Here is a 21395-nt window from a genome sequence, read left to right as displayed (position 1 = left end):
TCGCTCGTTTCTGGATAGCTTATCAAGGGCCTTCCGATTAGAAAATGTCCAGGTGTGAGGACTTCCACCTCGCCAGCATTATCATCCATGTTATAAAGCGGCCTCGAATTTAACACGGCCTCGATCTGATATAAAAGCGTAGACATTTCTTCAAATGTCAATTTACTCTCACCAATAACTCTTCGTAAATGATATTTCATTGATTTAACAGCCGCTTCCCATATTCCTCCGAATTGGGGACTTGCCGGGGGGATAAAATGCCACTGCACTCCTTCTGTCGCTAATATAGGTGCTAGTGCGTTATTCTCCTTCATGGCGGCCTTTAAATCTCTATCCAAATGTTTAACTGTTCCAACAAAATTTGTGCCGTTGTCAGAATATATATGACTACTTTTACCTCTTCTGGCAAACAAGCGCTTTAGGGCCGCCAGAAATGCTTCTGACGTCAAACTGCTAACCGGTTCCAAATGAATTGCCTTTGTTGTCATGCAAATAAATACCGCAATGTATCCTTTATATGTTTTCTGGCCTCTGCCATTTGAACACTTCATGTATATTGGTCCTGCATAGTCTACACCACAATGTGTAAACGGTGCAGATACATTAACTCTATATTCTGGTAACATTCCCATTAGCTGGCATTGATTTTCTCGTTTATATCGTATACATTTGACGCAACCCCGATTCAGCCGTTTTACGTTGTTTTTCAACCCAATAATCCAAAATTTTCTTTTTAGCAAATGTTCCACTATCCGATTTCCACCATGGAGCGTTTTCACATGTGCGTCCTTGATAATTAGATCACTCAGCTCTGATTTATTGAGTATTATGGGATGTTTACGATTATACGCCAGCGAAGCTAACTGTAATCGACCTCCAACTCTCAACACGCCATTCTCGTCTAAAAAGGGATTTAATGAAGCCAGCTTGTGTTTGTGATCAATCGGCGTATTATTTTTAGTCTCGTGACAATTTCTGCAAATTCTTGTTGTTGATGGCCTTTTATTAAAAACATTTCTGCAGCTCGTAATTCTTCCACAGTCAAGTAATCTGGAAAGTTTTTTCCGCGTAGCTTTGCGATATATCTGAGCACATACGCTATCACTCGCTTAAGTCGTGTAAACGATGAATAATCTTTTACCATATGATTGAAATAGTTGGGACCGCTGTTCGCATTTGTGACGGCCACATTGACATACACAGGTTCCTTTGTATCCCAGCTCTCTTCATCTCGCATTAACCACGACGGACCATTCCACCAGAGATTATTCTCTGGTAACTTGTCTGCTGATATCCCTCTGGATCCCATGTCTGCCGGATTTTCCTTTGATTTTACATATTGCCATTTGGCTGCTGGTACCCATTGTTGAATCTCCTTCACTCTTGTCCTTATAAATCGATCTTTACTAGAACTATTACGTATCCATGACAGCGCTATCGACGAATCACTCCACATAAATACATTTGCTTCTATTGACAAAATTTTCATAACCTTTGTCATAAGTTTCGCTAATAAATTCGCCGCACACAACTCTAGTTTTGGTAACGTCTTCCTATTTTTAATGGGATTGACTTTGCTTTTAGCTGCTACTAGCTGAACAACTCCATTCACTTTAACATAAACTACGGCTGCATAAGCCTTTTCCGATGCATCCGCGAATCCATGCAGTTGTGCTTCAGTTGAGCTGGATACGTGCAACCATCGAGGTATTCGAATCGAAATCAGTGAGTTTAGCTTACTCGTGAACCCTCTCCATTGTTTATTCAGCTCCTCTATTAGTACATTATCCCATCCAATATCCATTACCCATAGTTGTTGAATAAAAAGCTTCGCCGTTATTGTTATTGGTGTTAGCCATCCTAATGGATCGAATATTTTGGCCAAATAGGACAGGGCTTTCCGCTTGGTTATCCGTTGTTCATTGTAAAGTTGCGTTGTAAATCCAAATGTGTCACTTGCTGGATACCATTTCAGCCCCAACGTTTTTAAGCAATCATCTTCTTCTATGTGAAGTACATCATTCTCTCTCTTTGCGTCTATGTTTTTTAGGACATCACTATCGTTCGAAATCCATTTCCGTAGCTTAAATCCATATTTTGCTAGATGTTTATTTATTTTCTCCTGTAATTCTTTACATCTTGAAATAGAATCTGCTCCGGTTAACAAATCGTCCATGTAGAAATCATTTTGTATAATAGCGCCAATGTCTTTATCTTCACATTGAGATCCAATTTCGTCAAGCGTCTTTAACGCCAAAAACGGCGCACACGCCGTACCGTACGTCACTGTCGTTAATCTGTATTGTTCTACTGGACTTTCGCTGCTGGATCTCCACAACACATATTGGTATTCTTGGTCATCTTTATGTACCCAAATTTGTCGGTACATTTTTTCCACGTCTGCACTTATGACGAACTGATGTTTCCGCCATTTTGTAAGGATATCAAAAATATCTCTCTGCAATCTTGGCCCAGCGTAGAGAATATCGTTCAAGCTTCTTCCATTTGATGTCTTGGAAGACGCATCAAATACCACTCTTACTTTTGTAGTTATACTGCTTTCTCTGATGACAGCTTGATGGGGAAGGTAGTATTTTCCCCGTATTTCTGGCTCTACTCGTTCCATATGCCCCATACTAATATATTCTTCCATAAACTGTTGGTATTCCATTTTTAGTTCAGGGTTGGCGCATAATTTTTTTTCAATGTTCAAAAATCTTGCCATAGCTCTTTTACGTGAATCTCCTAATTCAACGTCTTCCCTGAAGGGAAGTCTGACCATAAACCGGCCATCATTCGCTAACGATGTTGTTGAGCCATAATTTGATATACAAAAGTCATCCTCTGTCACTGCTTGATTGTCGCTCACCTCCTCTATCTCCCAAAATCTTTCCAGAGTAGTAGTTGCTACAATTTTCTTGCTGCTTCCCTTTTTTTCCGTAGTCGGTCCCGACAGTATCCATCCTAGCTTCGTCCTCTGCGCCAATATACTATCTTTTTTGTGAATACCATCTTGAAGGATTTCGTGGTAGACATCGCTTCCAATCAGCACGTCGATTCTATCTGACGATGTAAAGTCCGGATCTGCTAGCGTAAAATTTTCCCATTTATCTATATCGTATTCACACGTTGGATCCTGCTGAACTGAAGCCAACTCAGGAAGTACGACTGCCTCTATATTCACAGCGAAATCGCTTAAAAATCTGGGTTTCACTTCAATAATAACTTTCGATTTTGCTTTACCGACGACTGCTCCTCCAAGTCCATGCAGTGTTACATCTGTTCTTTGCTTTGGCAACTGCAATATCTGTACGGCTTCCTCGCTGATTGAAGACGCCTGAGCACAAGGATCGATTAATGCTCTCAAGGTGATGTATTCGTTTTGCTTCGATTTTACTCGTATCTGTGCTGTTGCAATTAATACATGATGCATTTCTTTTATTGTGGTAAATGTTGATTTTCCTTTGTTGCCTCCTGAAGCCGATTTTTCAATATGAAGGCTGGTGTGATGTCTGCCATTACACATAAAGCAATTCGTTTTGCTAATGCATCTTCTTGTTGCCTTATGATTTAAACAGTTAGTGCACAGCTCGTTCCGTCTTACCCAATCAATCCTCTCCTTCACTGTTAATGTTTTATACTGCTGACATTGGTGAATCTTGTGCCCAAAACTTTTGCAATAACCGCATTTTATTTGATTTTCTTCGCTGTTTGTTGCTGCCACTTCAAAACTGTATTGTCGCTTGAATCTCTGCTTATCTCCATCATCTATAGACCAAACTGAATTCAAAGTTTGATATCTTTGCTCCAAGAATTTTAGAACGTCGTTGATATCTTGAATTTCCGTACACTTTTGTATTGTCTGTTCATATTGTAAAAGAGTCTCTTTATCCAATTTGCGCACTATTATGTGTGCCAGAATTGGGTATGCATCTCCCAGTTTCAAATTCATGGATTTGATTCCCTCAATGCTCTCTATAGCTGTATCCAATAACTTCTTGATACTGTGCACTGATGATCCATTAATTTTTGGCACATCTAATAGGCTGTCCACATAATGTGTGAATAGAGTCCTTTTATTGTCGTACCTTTTACGTAATGCTTCCAAAGCCCCTTCATATGCTGAACTGGTTAACGGCATGTTTTGAATAATCTGCAGTGCATCCCCCTTCAAAGCTGACCGTAGACGAAACAGCTTCTCTTGATCTGAGGCATTTTTATCTTCGTGCACTAATGTGCGGAATAATTCATAAAATGAGTTCCAATCTTCACGACGTCCACTAAACTCTGGAATTTTTATTTTTTCGACCATTACGGATTTTCTTTGTGCCGCTTCTAAAGATGTCAACAATTCTGTTATTTGCATCTGAGCTTTGTTGAAATCTTCTCCGGACTGTTCCCACTGATCTTCCGTAAAGTCATTTCCTGCACCTTCTCTCGCCATTTCTGATCGAATGTCGAGCAGTCTGTTCATCTGGACTTCCAGTCTCTCAAGCAGTTTTGTTAAATATATCTTGTCTTTCTTGGTTTCGACCAGTTTATCATAGAATTTAATTCTGCTACGTTAGAATTAAATTGATTTTCTAATGATCTTGCTAGTTTGTTGTGATTTTCATTTGTCACTTCACCAATTTCCATTAATTTGAATGATAACTGCGGTGCATTTAAACTATGTTCTTGTGGACTTGAATCTCCTTGTTGTGGACTTATTTTAACGGTGTGGGATTCTTCTGCTTCTGCATCATTTAAAATCTTCCATATGTCCTCTTTCATCTTTTGTGCAATTTCATACGCTTTCTCCTTATAATACGGGTCATTTTCATTCTTATCGTCCCTTTTTTTGAGTGCCTCATCATTTCTGCAGAATGTTTCCCATTGTTCTAGCACCTTCTTACGCATGTCTGGTATGGTATTACTGCGATATTTCCTACCTCGCGCCGTCTGCAACATAGCATCTAACACTTTGAAGATTGTGTATTGTTGAGAGTACATTTCTTGGCAACTAGGCATTTTGATAAGTCCTTTTAAAAATGTTGTTGTAGTTGATCGATGTTTAATTAATTTTTTTTTTGTAGATATTTTTTTTTGTTTGCGATTGTTGATCAATGTTGTTGTTGAGTTTTGTAGATTGTTATATTGTGGTTGGTGAGTTGTTTAACTGCTGTTACCACACTTGATGTTGATGTTGTTAAAGTTGTTTGTTCCTAATGTTGAATAGTTTTTGATTGTTGTTGATTCGATTTTTGATGTTTGCTAGTTCCTTCACTTTCGCTAAAGTGAGCGCTCGATGGACCAAATGTTTGGGAGGAGAATGAAAATGCTCGTATGATGCTTGATTCGACACTGAATTTATTTTTTCATAATTCCATCTTAAGTGCTAGTTTACAAAATAATTCTTAACCTTACACACTATCTAGCAACCCTTACTTTCTATTCAAGAATACATATGAATTGGTGATAGACCAACGCGACTCATCTTGCGTACATTGTCTTGCCTGCATATCTCTTGTGGGGGTCATAAAATCTTTATTACATGCTCATTATCTTATGCAGCAGGCAAACACAGCGTTGGGTAGATTATAATTTACAAAAACTATTAAACATAGTCGTACGTAAATAGTTCAATACAAAATTATCACTAAACTGAAGAGTAAATTCTATGTTGAGAAGAATGTAAGTACTTAGCATAAAGTAAACTAAAACTAAATAATATTTAGATAAGCGTGTGAAACACCAATTCCATTTCCACACACATGTTTGAGTCTTTCAAACAATCGGAAATTTGGCATTAGGTATTGAGTGAAGGGATAGAGATAAAATTCAGAAATTTGATATTTAAATTACTGATGGTATTTGTGTTTAAGATTTGGCAGTGGCTAGGAAATTTGTCTTAAAATTGTGTGAAAAATAATATATACTATACAGAGGTCACTGTTGGTATCTGAGATCGAGATCTGATGGTCGTTTTGGAAATGTGTACTAAAACTTTACGAAATTACTAAATAGTACTAAATTTGGTATTGGGTGAAGGAATCACGCTAAAATCCTGAAATTTAATATTGAGATCTCTGTTTGTATCTAATATTGAGATATGGAAATTGTTTTGAAAATGTGTAATATAATTGCACGAAAAGTACTGAATGGTGCTATATTTGGTATAGAGTGAATCTATAGAGCTGGAATCCCGAAATTTTATATTGTCGTATGCGGTATCTGGTATTGAATATAGAGGTTAATTTAGAAATATATACTATAGTTGCACTAAATGGTACTAAATTTGGCAACGGGGGGAAATTACAGAGCTAAAATTCAGAAATTTGACATTAAGGTCACCGTTGGTATCTGAGGTTGAGATATGGAGAGTTATTTTGAAAATGCGTACTATAATTGTTCCAAAATACTAAATGTGGTGTTCGGTGAAGGGAAAGGTTGGAATCTTCAAAATTGATATTGAGGTGTCTGTTGGTATCTAGAATTGAAATATGCAATTGGCTTTGGAAATGTGTACTATAATTGTACGAAAAGTACTAAGTGGTACAAATACGGATATTGTACCAGGGTTATGTCATTCCACTTTCATTCCTACACCATATAGTGGTAAGGATATTATGTCTGCATTTTTTTGTTACATGGAGAAGGAAGCGAGATAGAACCATAGTTACTGTTGAGGATCTTCATAAAATCACTTTCAGAGTCGATTTATGCATATCAGTCCGTCTGTCCATGTATTTTAGTGAACAAAGTTATTTATCCGATTGAGAGGAAAATTTCCAAACAATATTTGTCTGGCCTAATGACGAACCCTATCGAATTTGGTGAGAATCGGTTCGAATTTAGATATAGCTCCCATATATTATTTCAACCGATTTCGGGTTAATCGTGCATCAAATGGGTAATATCAGCCTAAATGGACTGAATTTTGGCAATTCCGATTCATTCTGCCCTCTAATACAATTACGTCGGCCTTTCATCTGTAATGCCATTGATATTGCAGAACACCGATTCTAGAAGTAAACATTGATATTAGGGAGCCGCCTGCCCAGATTCAAGCTGATTTGGAAAATTCTATGATCCAACAGGTTTTGTTATCAAATTCAGCATTTGTAGTTGTAGTTTATATGAGAGGTCCTGTTATAGCTCTTAGAGCTGGTAAAATATCATTTCGATGTTTTAGGTAAAAACGATAGTAGCGCCTATTTAATGAAATTCATGATATTATTAAATCTCATTAATTTGGCGCTATTATCGTTATTTTAAGCCAAATCCGTGAAAAAATGTGGGAAAATCGGGATTTACCTTTATATGGGGGCTATACCAAAGCGTGGACCTATACATGCAATGTCTCGCCACATGAACTGGGACCCGTTATGACCAACAAATACCAATTTTCAGACAAATCCGTGAAAAAAGTGGCATAAATCATCAAAATACAGAATATCGGGATGTACCGTTATATTTCAATACCAACCATCCTAGACACAATACAAATTGCTGTGCTAAACGTCAAACGGCGCTCTACGTCAAATAATGTGGGCTGTATCGTAATTTAATCAAACCGACATACAGGCGACAGATCGACTTAGAATTTTATGCTGATTATGAATATATATACTTTAGGGGTCTATGACGAACATTTAAAAATGTTACAAACGGAATTAAAATGTTAATATACCCTCCTTTCCAAGGTGGAGGATATAATAAGCATTAAAGACTAAAATTACGGGCCGGCAACGCGGACCGGGCCAGCTAGTTGATGTATATATGTTTTGTCTTTTTTTTTTTTTGAAATGCCAATTTTTTGGGTGACAAATTTTTTGTGAACCCCGCCTGAGGTAAGTTTTGTTCCCGGCGAAATACAATGAACACATTCGAACCCATCCTTAAAAAAACGCAGATATAGGTATTGTGAAAATAGAAAAATCAAAGGTTAAATGATACATCGGAAAATGCAAATATATAGGTACGACTATACTATATAAGTTCTATATACTATACCATACTATACTATACTATACCATACTATACTATACAATAAACTGTTCGTTGCTAAGTGAATATAAAATTATTAATTTTTTCTATACAAAAACAGATGTCAGAAATATTAAATTAGTTGTTTACATGTTCTTTAAAGAAGATCTTTGAGCAATTACTCCGGCCGCATTCAGACGAAATTTTAAAGATCGTCGGCATAACTTTACATCAAAGATCAATTCATTTTTTCGTAATGCTTAAAGGAAGTAGACTTTTAGAAAATCCCATGAATCGTACAATTGTTGTTACCAATAAAGATTATGAACAATAACTGAACAATAATGGAATTTCAATAACAATTCAAATATAAACAAAAACTCATAATAGGCGGGACTTCAAAGCGGGATATTATTTATTTTATGTTTTTTTTACACAAAAGTCAAACACTACATGTTTGTATTTTAAATTACACCCGCCCTTTTCTTTGCTCTCTTTCTCCGAGTAAAAGAATAGCCATATTTGTTTTTAAAAACATCAAATACAAAACTGACACTTCCTACTTAAAACCTCAAGAATCTACCGTTTATACACGCACACTCGCTCGCAGAACAAAACATCTCATCGCACACGAATACATCAAAAATGCCATAAAATCATCAACACATTTCTTAATACTTCTCCCCCGTTCGTGAGAGAGATATGCTGGCTGTGATGGAAACGGAATAAAATGTACCCACACACACAGACGCACAATATCATCATCGGTTGTTACTTGCAGCCACACGTACGCACAAATAAACAACGGCTGTCAATCAGCCATAAATCATGCCGACGCCATTGTGAATTGTGACGCTCGAAGAGAGGTATGAAGCAGACCAAACTTCGGTTATAGAAAAACAATTGAATTTTTACTGGATGTGGCGGGGTTTCGAAGAGAAAGACAGTCTCTCACACAGAGAGGTTGGTAATAAATCAATGATGAAACGAAAACAACGATGGATGACAGGCTGCGGCAAAGATGCTGGTTCTTGGGGTGGGCCAAGCGCAGTCGTTGTCTGTGATAAAGCGTGCGTTTAGACGTGCATGCGTTGTTTATCATTAAAAACTATACACATAAATATTTGGATTACTTTTACTTCTATAAAAATAACAAAAATGGAAATAATATATTGGATACACTCATAAAAGTGTCATAAGGAAGATTTGTGTACCACGCTTAAATCAGATTTCGATTAATTACCTACTGGTATTAGCAGTGAGAACTTTAAATATTGATCGAAAAATTCGGAAAAGGGAGTTAAACTGAGCACTATCAATCAACTGACTATCTGATTGGAATAATGATTTGCTTTTATCAAAATGGTTGCGTTACGTTTCAATTGAAACAACCAATAGAGCCCCGCATTGGGCGCCATTTAAGCTCTTTGTGAATATACATATTATTTGCATTAAACATGCTTTTGGCCTGGGTGCTTTCACCCTGCCTTCTACTTCCTTACAGCTTAGCCAATGGAATGCCCAAATATTCCATGCAAAATGTCATGGATTTGAAAACAATTATTTTTAAGTTTTTCTTAAACATTATTTTTAAACATTCGTATATTGGAAAATAGAAATTTGTTAGTTAACATTTTTCAAAATTTAACATTATATAATAGCAATAAATACATTTGTATATCTACCTATGTAATATACAAAGAAAGATTTACGTCACTTCACAATAAATTGGGCAAGTTCTCATTTTTAAAATGTCAACTGCTTAAATTCCCATCACAATGTCATTAAAAAGCGCACGATGTATAATTATGGCATTTTGTGCTAATGTGAATTCATGTCCTGCGGCATCATCAGAATCATCATTATCGGTAGCATGTACAGCGACATCCACGCATGAACATGTATATTCCGCTTATGGTCTGGGTGGATCTGTGTGGGGCAGCTGAACTCAAATCTCATATTTTCCTCCAACCCCAACTATATACCAACAGATAACAACAACAGCAGCAAGCATAAAATTCGAAAGCAGTCATTGGGAAGGGGCCAGTGAGTGAGTGAGCGTATGTATTATGCTCATTAACGTAATAACGCCTCACGTTCACACACACTACGATTCAGTATTCAAAGGAGACACCAACACTCGCACAGTCATTGCGCGATTTCATTCACTCATACTGTGACACAATCAGATGTTATTATAGGCCTTTAATGTGCTGTTGTACAGTTTATGATGCTTTGGATGTCGTTCTGCTTGTCGGCCTTTATGTCTGTCTGTCTGTGTGTCCGTCCGTCTGTCTGTCTCAGTGCCTAGCAACCAGTCATCCTGCCTGCCAATGTGAGAGGACAACAGCATGAATTGCATGGAAGTGTGTTGGTGTTTGTTTAAAAATGAGGCACTGAGCTCGCATAAATCACTCATTATGAGGCGTAATTAATGCGACTATATGGCGACCTAAATTTTATATAAATCATTAGATTAGGCAAACAAACCTTTTCCTCGCTCGTTCGCTCGCTTGCGATGCCTAAATGAAAATACACACGAACCCGCACTGCGACTACAACATCACAGACTTACAAACAATATCCATATAAGTGAGACAGTGGCAATTTACACAACTCTGCCCTCCCGCAGTTGGTTTTTGGATAGAAGTTTGAATGATGCTGGGTTTATAATTTACAAAAATGCAGGTGAGGACAAACTTCGCTTTATTTGCGAGGCACTAGATTCAGAAATTGAAATTGAGGATGCGTATTAAATAAACTGTGTCATTATGGCTTCGAAAGAGCGAGGTAACTGAGAACGGGGCTAGTACACCATTTTAGATTTAACTGTGAACCCAACCACTAAGAATTTATCCATATTAATCTTTAGGCCGTACACAAGTAGTATTGATTTGAAACTCAAACTTTCTACATGTGGTCAGGAAAATTTCTCTCAGCAATATTGTGGAGGATATATTATAGAAGAAACTTTGAAGAAATTTCCCTCCAGACATATCTCCGACGTTGAAGTTTTAGCATCGGATCTAAACTGTTCAAACATATATATAAATATAGGTGATTTGGGTTCGCTTAGGACAAGTATGGAGACAATACCACGCCTTGTTTCCAAAATACAAGTAGAAGATTGTCATATCTTATTTTCAGTTAAATTGGCATTAAATTTGTTACAAGAATTTCTCAGCGAACGTTTTTGTTTTAGTATTGAATCCATATAGGGTATTGTGAAGATTTTGTCAACATTTTTCAGCTGGTAAACCTGGGGTTTAAGAATTTTCTATGGATGGATCATTGAATTATTTTTGTAACTACATTAACGGTATTGTGGACGATTTTTACTCGTAACCATACCTAATTCTAAGCTTACTACTGAAATTATGCTTTTTAAGATGCAATGGCTCAACTCCAATAAATTTTCATTTACATATGTGCCGAAGATAGTCAAACCTTGGCAATACAGTCCTCAAAAATGTCATAAAATCTAAATACTCCATAGTCAACATTAAATGCCACCTACATTATGAAAAATCTTCCTATGCCAACACTAAATAGATGTGAAAGTTGTATATTTATATAAATTGTGTGAGTGTCTGAGAACGGATGCCCCGCTTCACATAATTCAAACACTTGCTCAACCTTATCCTCTCATCCTGCTAATGATGAGTAGCTAAATATATATATATTTGTTTGTACATATCACGCACACACACACCATGTACTGGAATATGGTTTTAGGTAATATAAATGTGATGCTAAACGTTGATGAACATTTATTTGTAGAGCTCTTAAGAGAGGCAGCATCATCTGATTATGTTTAAATCGCAGTTGGAAATGTTGCCGTAAGCACTCATCAAAATACCACTTGTCTGTGAGTATTCACTGTATTTAGGGCTTGAAAAATGCTGAGGAACAAATATTTTCATAAAAAGAAATTTGCTTAACTATGCTTGTCATTAGTGTAACCATCATCAGCTTCTGCTTAGAATCATTCTAGGCAACCTTTTTCATTTTCAGGGTTTGGGTGGCATTTTACTCAGTGACAGGACGTTCATGTGAACTAACGATGACACTTTTTTGAGATTTAACAGGTATGTATGTCGTTTAGCTTAAAGGTTCTTTTTCTTATCAATATCCCAAGATCAGTAATTTTCTACGTTGGAAATTTTGTAGAAAGCGTAACGTTAAAATACTAATGCCGCTCTGATGAGTTTTTGGGGTCAACTCCTAAAGCATATTTGACAATGTTATCTGTATTTGTAGATTTTAGCAAACAAATGTCTACTCAAATTTTGTGGGCTATTCTTCAGAGTAGAATACACAGTCTTTAAATGTTACATTATCGCTCTTCATTGTAAGGGGATCATATTAAGTTTGTCATGCTGTTTGTATATAATCGAGCCAGTAAAATATCAACGTTCTTGCTTAGCATAAGATATGCTATAACTCAAATTCGGAATGGAGTGCAGTCTTTCCTTTCGAAGACTAACATTGTTCTCTACTTTTGGAAATATCCGTTATGAGACCCTTGATACCTTCTGGTATTCAGTGCTTGGAAGGTTTCAATTTGGAATTTCAAGCAGTTTGAATTATGGTCCACGGATCCTATTTATGGAGTTATGGATCAATTTCAATTTGCGGGTTCCAATTGCATTTTACACCTGAACCCGGCATATTTGGTTCGTAGGTGTTTATTAGACCCTCCACGAAAGTAAGATAGAAGTCATTCTCGTAAGCATTTTATTTTCATTTTTTTTTTCAAATTCATAATGAAAATTTATGTAGAATATTTTTGTTAAAGTGTCTTTGTCTCTTTTGGATATTTAAAAAAAAACCATCCACCCGATTTCCATATTTAGTATAGGGTAAGTGTGCCTAAGTTCGGCATGTCCCAGTAGTCGGCACTTTTTATTCTTAATCCCAAATAAATGAAACTATTATAACTAAATGTATTTTGTTTACTTCAAATATATTGCCAGCTATCTTTGTGTACAATTTCGCTAAGAAATGATGATTTATTCTAGTAAAAATTAAATTTTTGTCTGTGAAGGTCCTCGACAATCCATATTCTTAAGAAAAGTACAATAAAGACGTCGAATCAGTTTAACTAAACAAAAATATTATATTTTAATGAATTAATTTATTATTATTATAAATTATTCTTACAAAAAAATTGGTATGCCGACTGTTGGAACATGCCATACCGCCAATTGGCAAGTGTTGCCAACTACTGGCAAAAAAGCATTGTTTTAATAAAATTACAAATTTATGAAATTTAATAAAAAGTTATTAAAAATTTAATTATTATTGCAAAAACTATACAAAATTTCGAATCTGAATAAATTAACTTTGTAATAATTGAAAAGTTCCACTCAGAATGGTGAGCGATTAAAAACCCGAAAATCCGTGCCGACTACTGGTACACTTACCCTAACTGACATTTTTCAAAGAAAGCAGGGGAGTTATATACTTTCAGGGGAAGTTTTTTAATCATACAAATGGTATTAAATTTTATCATAAATCCCGGAAGCCATGCCTTTATATGTTCATCTTAAATTGACAATTTATTTAACCACTATTAATTGTTCCTTCGTTTCCTATTAATTCAATTCGACATTGTTTCCTGCCATTCATGTAATTTTATTCATAAATTAGGATTAGAGTAAAAACTTTGAACATTTCAAGTCTAGTTTTTTTCATCTCTCAAAAAATTATCACAAACATATCTCGCTCTCTGTTGACTTACTTTTCATGGTAAATAGTATTTAAAATCCTTTCGTTTCAAATATGGCACGTCTAAGGATGGAAGGCAAATGTTTTGTTTAGACAAAACGACCACCATAGTCATAAAACTTAATGTTAACTTTAGCAAATAAATGTCAAAAATAGAGAATCATACTTCATATTAACTACTCCCCAACCACGAATGTTACAGAACGAAACCGGCCAACCAACCAGCAATAATGGATCCTTGGAAAATAGAAACAAGCTCAATAACAACAACGAATGCAACCATTCGAACAATTAAATGTTGGGATTTATTTTAATAAGGGAATTCTAGAGGATAGAGTTGGGGTTGTCACATAAAAGAAGGTGGAGGGTTTTCTTTGTTGTCAAGTGATAGAGGCGTCGTATTTCGGAAATGAAAGGGGTGTTCGAGTTTGTTGATAACCCAAATTCAAATATTCACTTTAATTCACAGATGAATTAAGAGATGGTTTATCATTCATAAACCAAAATTTTGAGGAACTTGTTATATGCACAACAAAATCTTATTCGGCAATGTGGTCTTTTCAAAGGAGAGAATTTTCAAATATAATTTCGGTTATATAATTTCCGTCTTTAATACGATTTTGTATATTTTGATATTGACCCTATAAAACATTATTGAAGTTTAGAAATAAGGTTTCTCAGCATTAACAATACATATTTCCATTCATAATAATACTTCCTAACAATATCATTTTTTTTAATGAAATGTTACCCCTACTTATTTGCTTCGCCTATGTTTGCCTTGAAAGCAACTAGCTACAATACTTATGTTGAAAGTTTACGCACACACCCACACTCAAAACTAACGTATTTTCTAATTTTCGGCATTTAGAAATTATTGTAATTCTAAACATTAAGTAAAAATTATTTGAAAAACTTTTCAAAAATATATATTTTGTAAACGAACAACAACGTACATATCCCACAACAGAAACAGTGGCATAGCAATACTAGCTTGTTAGGGAAATAATACAGAAATCTATCGAAGGAAATAAAATTGGAGACGTTACCAGAGAGAAGAATTCTGCATAAGGAAACAAAAGAAATTGTTCTATTTTAGTATTATTAAAAAGAAACAACCCCAAAGAGAGACCAAGTTTTAATATACTACGATCTGCTCCATGTGGAAAGTGACAGCAGTACCAATTAACAGTCATATCGATATGAAATTTTAGCTAAGGCGAACAATATTTTGCGTTTGCATCCCATGTATCGACAAATTGCAGTAGAGGGTATTTAAGGCTCGTCCACGCCGAACTAAAACTCACATAGTATCTCCTGGTTTTAGCTATATCAAGGCCATAATTTTCAGTTAGGCTCCGATATTTCATTTTGTTATATCGATATATATTTTAATAAATGGACGAAGGCTGAGGGTATACATATGTGGACAAACCGAATGATTGCCTTACATAATAAATATCCTAGTTGAAATTTCACATAAAAAACAATTTTGCACAGAATTCTAGCACTGCTATCTGGTGACGTTTTCTAAATAATTGTCAATTCGTTGAAATCACGATACAGCGCAAAGTATTCGACGTAGAGCGTCATAATTAAGGAGAACAATTTGTATTGTATCTAGGATGGTTGATATTAAAAATGAGATATATCGGTCCACGTTTTGGTATAATCCCCATATAACGATACCTCCCGATATTCGGTATTATATATCGATGATTTTTGCCACATTTGTCTAAAAATTGGCATTTAAAGGTCATAAAGGGTTATTGCTCGTGTGGCGAAACATTGTATGTTTAGGTCACGTTTCGGTATAGCCCCATATAACGCTACCTCCCGATATTCGGTATTTTGATGATTTTTTGCCAATTTTTTCACGGATTTGTCTAAAAATTGGCATGTGTAGGTCATAAAGGGTTCTTCCTCGTGTGGCCAAACATTTTATGCTTAGGTCACGTTTCGGTATAGCCCCATAAAACGGTACCTGCCGATATTCAGTGTTTTGATGATTTTTGCCACATTTTTTCACGGATTTGTCTAAAAAATGGTAGTAGTAGGCCATAATGGCTCCAGTGGAGAAGCATTGTATATAAAGGTCCACGTTTTTGTATAGGCGCCATATAACGGTACCACCCGCTATTCGGTATTTAGGTGATGTTTGTCACATTTTTTCACGGATTTGTCTAAAAATTGGTATTTGTAGGTCATAATAGATTCTAGATCCGGTGGCGGATCATTGTATATATAAGTCCACGTTTTTGTATAGCCGCCATGTAACGGTACCTCCCGCTATTCGATATTTGGTGATTTTTGCCACATTTTATCACGGATATGTCTAAAAATTGGTATTTGCGGGTTAGAATGGATTCTAGCTCCGGTGGCAGAATATTGAATATTTAGGTCCACATTTTCCTATAGCGTACATATAACGATGCCCACCGATAATCGGAATTTTGATAATCCTAATAACATTTACCCACAGATTTGTTTCAAATTTGGTAGATGACAATCCTTGAAGTATAAAATTGTCTATAGAGGTTTCCGTTTTGGTATGGCCCAATATAACGGCCTATATAAGTTTAACTGCATTATCCAAACGGTCTTACTCGTATACGAAGATTAAAGTAAAACACGCTTGAATTCAGATACTTTTATATAAAAGTGTGGAGGGTATTTAATGTTTTTTACTTGTTTTATCCAATCTTCATACTTTTACAAAGTTCGGCCCGGCGAAACTTAACGCGCTTTTACTTGTTTTTATTTTGGGAAGGAAATTGTAATTAAATTTTCCGAAGCCTGAGAATCCAAACCCCTGTCAAATACTTTCATCTTCACTTTGATTATACCTATCCCCAAATAATCCATAGCCATGTTTTTTGTTTAACGTTTCAGAAAATGGAGTTCTGAATTATATTCTCTTAAAATCTAGTTAAAAATATGTAAGTACTAGCTGGCCCGTTCCACGTTGCCGGCCCGTACTTTTAGTCTTTAATGCATATTTTTAAAAAGCCTAATAGAACACAGATCTGAATTATGTAAGGGGCACAACTTTTATTATAAGTAAAATAACTCCATAGTAATTTCTAAATAGAAATCAACATTCATGGCTAAAATTATAATAGAAAATGACCCACCGACGGTTTTCAATATTTTGAATAGGCTGACCTTATTTTTCAGCAATAGGCTTTAATTGAGTGTTAAAAACCTATATGATATAGAACATCTATAATAGCCCCATATGGAAATTCAGCTCAATTTTTTGGTATTGTCTATCCAAGGTAGCCTAAATACAATTTTTTTGCCAAATCAATTGATGAATGTGGTCTGAACCAAGATGGACACTACTCCGAAAATTGAAAATTTCATGAAGAGGTTTTCTATCCTCTTAGAAACAAAGATGCCAAATAAAGGCTTAAAAATGAAAAAAATGTTTAAGACACTGAAAATTGCTTAAATCATATGATGGTTAAAAAACGTGATCATTTTTTGCAAGGATGTTTTTTTTTCTTCAAATGACCAACTTTTTCTGAAATGAGTATGCAGAATATGTTTAAAATGTAAACTATACTCGAAATCGGGCTGTACCCTTAATCGAGGGTCATATATCATAACCTGCAAAAGCGATTTAAGATATCTTGAAAGTTTAGGAAGAATTTCTGGACGGATATAAATCCTTTTTTACTAAATGTTCAATTCTCTCTACCATTTTGCACCCTTTATGTTTGGTATTTCACTGATTGGTATTTTTGAGGTCTCATTGGACGGATTATTGTCTTATGAAAGAAGTAGGATGTACGTAGGTCACTCATTTCATTTTTAATATTATTCATTCAGAATTCAAAATAATAAAAAAAATGTTCTCTTCAATATAGTATGCCAAATTGAAAAAAATCACACCATAAAGATTTTTTTCATTCACATTTTTATTGACATATTTTAATGCGATTTTTTGCCAGGGTACCATTTCAAAATTGTATGAGTTGTCAAAATCTGTCAAGCCGTTCTTTAGTTATAAGCGTAGTAACTAACACAACTTTCTTTTATATATATGGATTTCCCTAAAGTGGCTATCCTAAATTATGCAAACGGAATTGATCATATATTTACCTTAGTTTAGCGATTAATTAATCAAGCGAAATATTTTCAGTAAAAATAGGAATTAAATCAATATTTGTATATTTGCTGAACAGAAGAACATACTTAAATTTAATGGTTTAGTTCATAATTAAATACAAAACTGAAAAAGCGTATATTCCTGGAATGGGAAACTGTACTGATAAACCCTTGTTAAAATGTAAAGAGTACCGAAAAATCCGTTTCGGGGCCATAGTATGTAATGAAAGTTTATCATATTATATTTATCAAATTTAATTGAAGATAATCCATTATAAAGGTAATAACTACAAATAAACTTTTTATAAAATATCGAAAATCGAACTTCTATTCTCTGCTTAGAATTTAAACTATTTTTTGTAAATTGAAGAAGGTCTAAATATATTTATAAAATAGCCTTTTGTTTTGTTAATTACCAAATATTCTGATTTAGAGTCATTTCGTGAATGGTAGCTCCGTTATCTCCCTACAAAGCGTTTCCTTTCAAATAACGTTGAGTGAGTGAATAGTTGTTGACTGTGGGTGTTTGAAAAGTATGGTGAAATGTAACTGTTCAGGCAATTAAGGAATGTACAAAAATAATTCTCATCTGCTCATGAATATTCCTTTGTTCATTTTCTTGCCGCCACATTAAAGTAAAGCAACCCATCAGAAAATATCTTCAAAACAAAAAGTGTATTACAAGCAGTCCTGTTATCTTGACAGTTTGGTTAGGGACATAAGTAGGCCGGCGAAGGACATTAGCTAACCATTTAATATAAAGCATTTAAAAAAAAAATATATATATATATACAATTGGTTTCACAAATACATAATTTTGTACATTCCCTTGTATATATGTATATACAACTGCCTGCACAGTTTTCGTGAACAGTTACTTTCTTAGTTGAGATATTCAATTGGGATTTTAATTAAATCACCTTCTTTTGATGTACAAAACGCGCCATTTATTACATTCATCCCTTGTCGTTGTTGTATTGTCCGAAACTTTAAAAGAAAAATAAACATTCTTCTAATGCTTTAATAAAATATTGAAATTGTTAACAGCAACAATAGTTAATTTAAAGTTAAAGTTATGTTTTTTATGCTGGCACATATAAACATAAATGTAAATTTCTAATTTATTAATTTGAATTTAATTGGAATATTCAGAATATAAAAGACGAGCTGAAAATACAAATATTTATCTCTAAATATTTACACGGTGAGATGAAAACACTGCAACCAACTTCAGACTGGTGTTATTTCTAAGCCACTCGTCCGACAGCTGTTAAAATTATTCCAGTGACAGCCCATTATATTGTTTACAAGCGTACAAAACATTTTGGTGAGAATTTTCCAGAAAAATTCAAGCGTGATAGTGTGATTTCTTTATATTTGGCTTGAAAACCACTATCGCTAGAGCACTTCAGCATTTAAATGTGAATAAATCTTTTGTGTCTCGTACCATCGCTCGTTACCTGGTAGCGTAGCCCGACGCCAAGGAAGTGGACGGAAGGAAACAGCAACGTCAGCAGAAATGGTTCGAAAAGTAAAGAAGCGACATGATCGAAATCCGCGTCGGAGTGGCCGAAAAATGGCTCGTGAGCTGAACCTATCGCAATATTCCATTCAACAAATCTGGAAAAATGAGCTCGGGGTAAAGCCATTGAAATTCCAAAGAGTGCAATAACTTACACCGCAACAGAAAGAAAATAGGCCCAAAGAGCTAAAGAGTTGCTTCGCTTGGCCGAAAGTGGTGAACTCCCGAATTTGGTTTTCTCCGATGAGAAAACATTCGTTGTTCAACAGTTTGTAAACAAACAAAATTATCGTGTTTACTTGTCAAAGAGGTCAGCTGAAAATGTGCACCTTCGGTTGGCCACCAGAACTCAAGAACCGTCCATGGTGATGGTGTGGGCCGCCATAACAGCCGATGGTCGTATTAATCGACCGTGGCATCAGAATAAATGGCGAATATTATCGCGGAAATAATAATAAAGGAATGGTAACTAAATTAGGTTCCTCGATGCATTTCCAGCGTACAATGGCCACCAAAATCTCAGGATACCAATCCGTTGGACCATTGTGTCTGGTCAAAGTGTCGATCACCTCAAGGGATGGACCGCAGAGCAACATTCGGGCAGCGTGTGACGGTTTCACTGGCCATTTGAAGGCCATAATTCGTGCCAAAGGTGAGCAATTCGAACAAAATTCGAACAATCTAAATTTGATGCTGTTTCCGACATTTTTTACTTTCATTCAATAAAATATATATAAAAAAAAATGTAAAAATTATGGCGTTTAACTTTGTTCCAGTTTTTTATATTAACCTGTATAATCCATTTTTTTTTTATTTTAAAGCCGGTGCGCTTTTTTAATATTATATGCATTTAAAGCTTTATATACGAATAAATTGAAGTTTTTGAATAAAAATATAATGAATCCAAGATTAAAAAACGCATTTTTGTTTTTGGATATACAATTTTTATAGTTTTCCTTCAGGAGCGTAAACAATCAAATTAATCGTGAACATGCCACATAGTGCAGCTCACCATAAGAAAAGCTGGAAAATGTCGCATAAATGAAGAGTTTGTCCGTGAGATTTATTCATTGAATTCGAAGTAGGAATACACTAAATAATAATTGTAGCCTCAATTAAATTGTTGTGTAGTTTTTTACTGTTAGACTATTACCGAGGCAAAAGCATTTTAGGTCATGTTTCTGAATAAAGTAATATCCCAATCTGAGCCAATTTCAAAAAAAAAATTTACTGTTAGACCGAATTCCGTCACACATATCACATTTCATTGAATTTAGAGATATTTAACGTGTTCGGTGCATTAAATTTATCAGAGATAAAGCAAATATTGTTTTGTATAGCCATTAACACGAGGGACAAGAAGGGGAGGGACATTAAATTTATCAGAGATAAAGCAAATATTGTTTTGTATAGCCATTAACACGAGGGGCAAGAATTGCATGACCTCGTGGTATCGGTCAAAAACCAATATAAAACCTTTGCAGGACTAATTAGATGATAGAAATGTGAATATTGGTTAAAGATATTTTGGGTATTATTACCCCATATCGGCAACATCAGATTTCAAGGATACAATATGGTTATCTGGCATATCAGTGTTTTTTTTTTTTTTATTTTATAACAGTAAATATTTTCAACTTAAACAAAACCTTAAATTTAATTAACTAATGAAATAAGTTTTCCCTTTAAATAAATTGTCAAATATTGCATTCTGAAAAAAAAAACAAATCATCAGTCAAAGGTACTCGTTAATTTACTCTGATTAGTGGTGTCTGTCACATAACAACTTCCCCTAATGTTGAGTATTCTCCTTAAAATGGTTTGGCATCTTAATGAGCTACCCCAGATTTTATTTGCCGCAATATGCTACACAAGGGAAGAGAGACAAAGAACTTAATTTGCTAATTACTTTTCTATGCGATGATAATAATTTACAATTGTCATTGTCAAGTAAAGCAGATAGACGCATAGACAGGCAGACAGACGTACAGAGAGATAGATAGAAAGACATACAGTAAGAAACAGGAGCATATCTTCTAATTATCTCATTATATTACAATAT

General features: G+C 35.0%; 2 protein-coding genes across 2 annotated transcripts in view; both read right to left on the bottom strand.

The window, feature by feature from the left end:
- The window catches only part of LOC101887305 (zinc finger protein 236), a 176782-nt gene that overhangs the window by 123177 nt on the left and 32210 nt on the right, over positions 1-21395 (bottom strand). The gene's annotated exons all lie outside the window — the stretch shown is intronic.
- LOC131805085 (uncharacterized) lies at positions 914-4444 on the bottom strand. Its single transcript, XM_059128332.1, has one exon. It carries the CDS (start codon positions 4442-4444, stop codon positions 914-916), a length of 3531 nt encoding a protein of 1176 aa, XP_058984315.1.

The sequence above is a fragment of the Musca domestica genome, unplaced genomic scaffold, assembly GCF_030504385.1.
Source record: "Musca domestica strain aabys unplaced genomic scaffold, Musca_domestica.polishedcontigs.V.1.1 5, whole genome shotgun sequence".
NCBI classification, from domain to species: domain Eukaryota; kingdom Metazoa; phylum Arthropoda; class Insecta; order Diptera; family Muscidae; genus Musca; species Musca domestica.
This window is presented reverse-complemented; position numbering and strand designations above follow the sequence as displayed.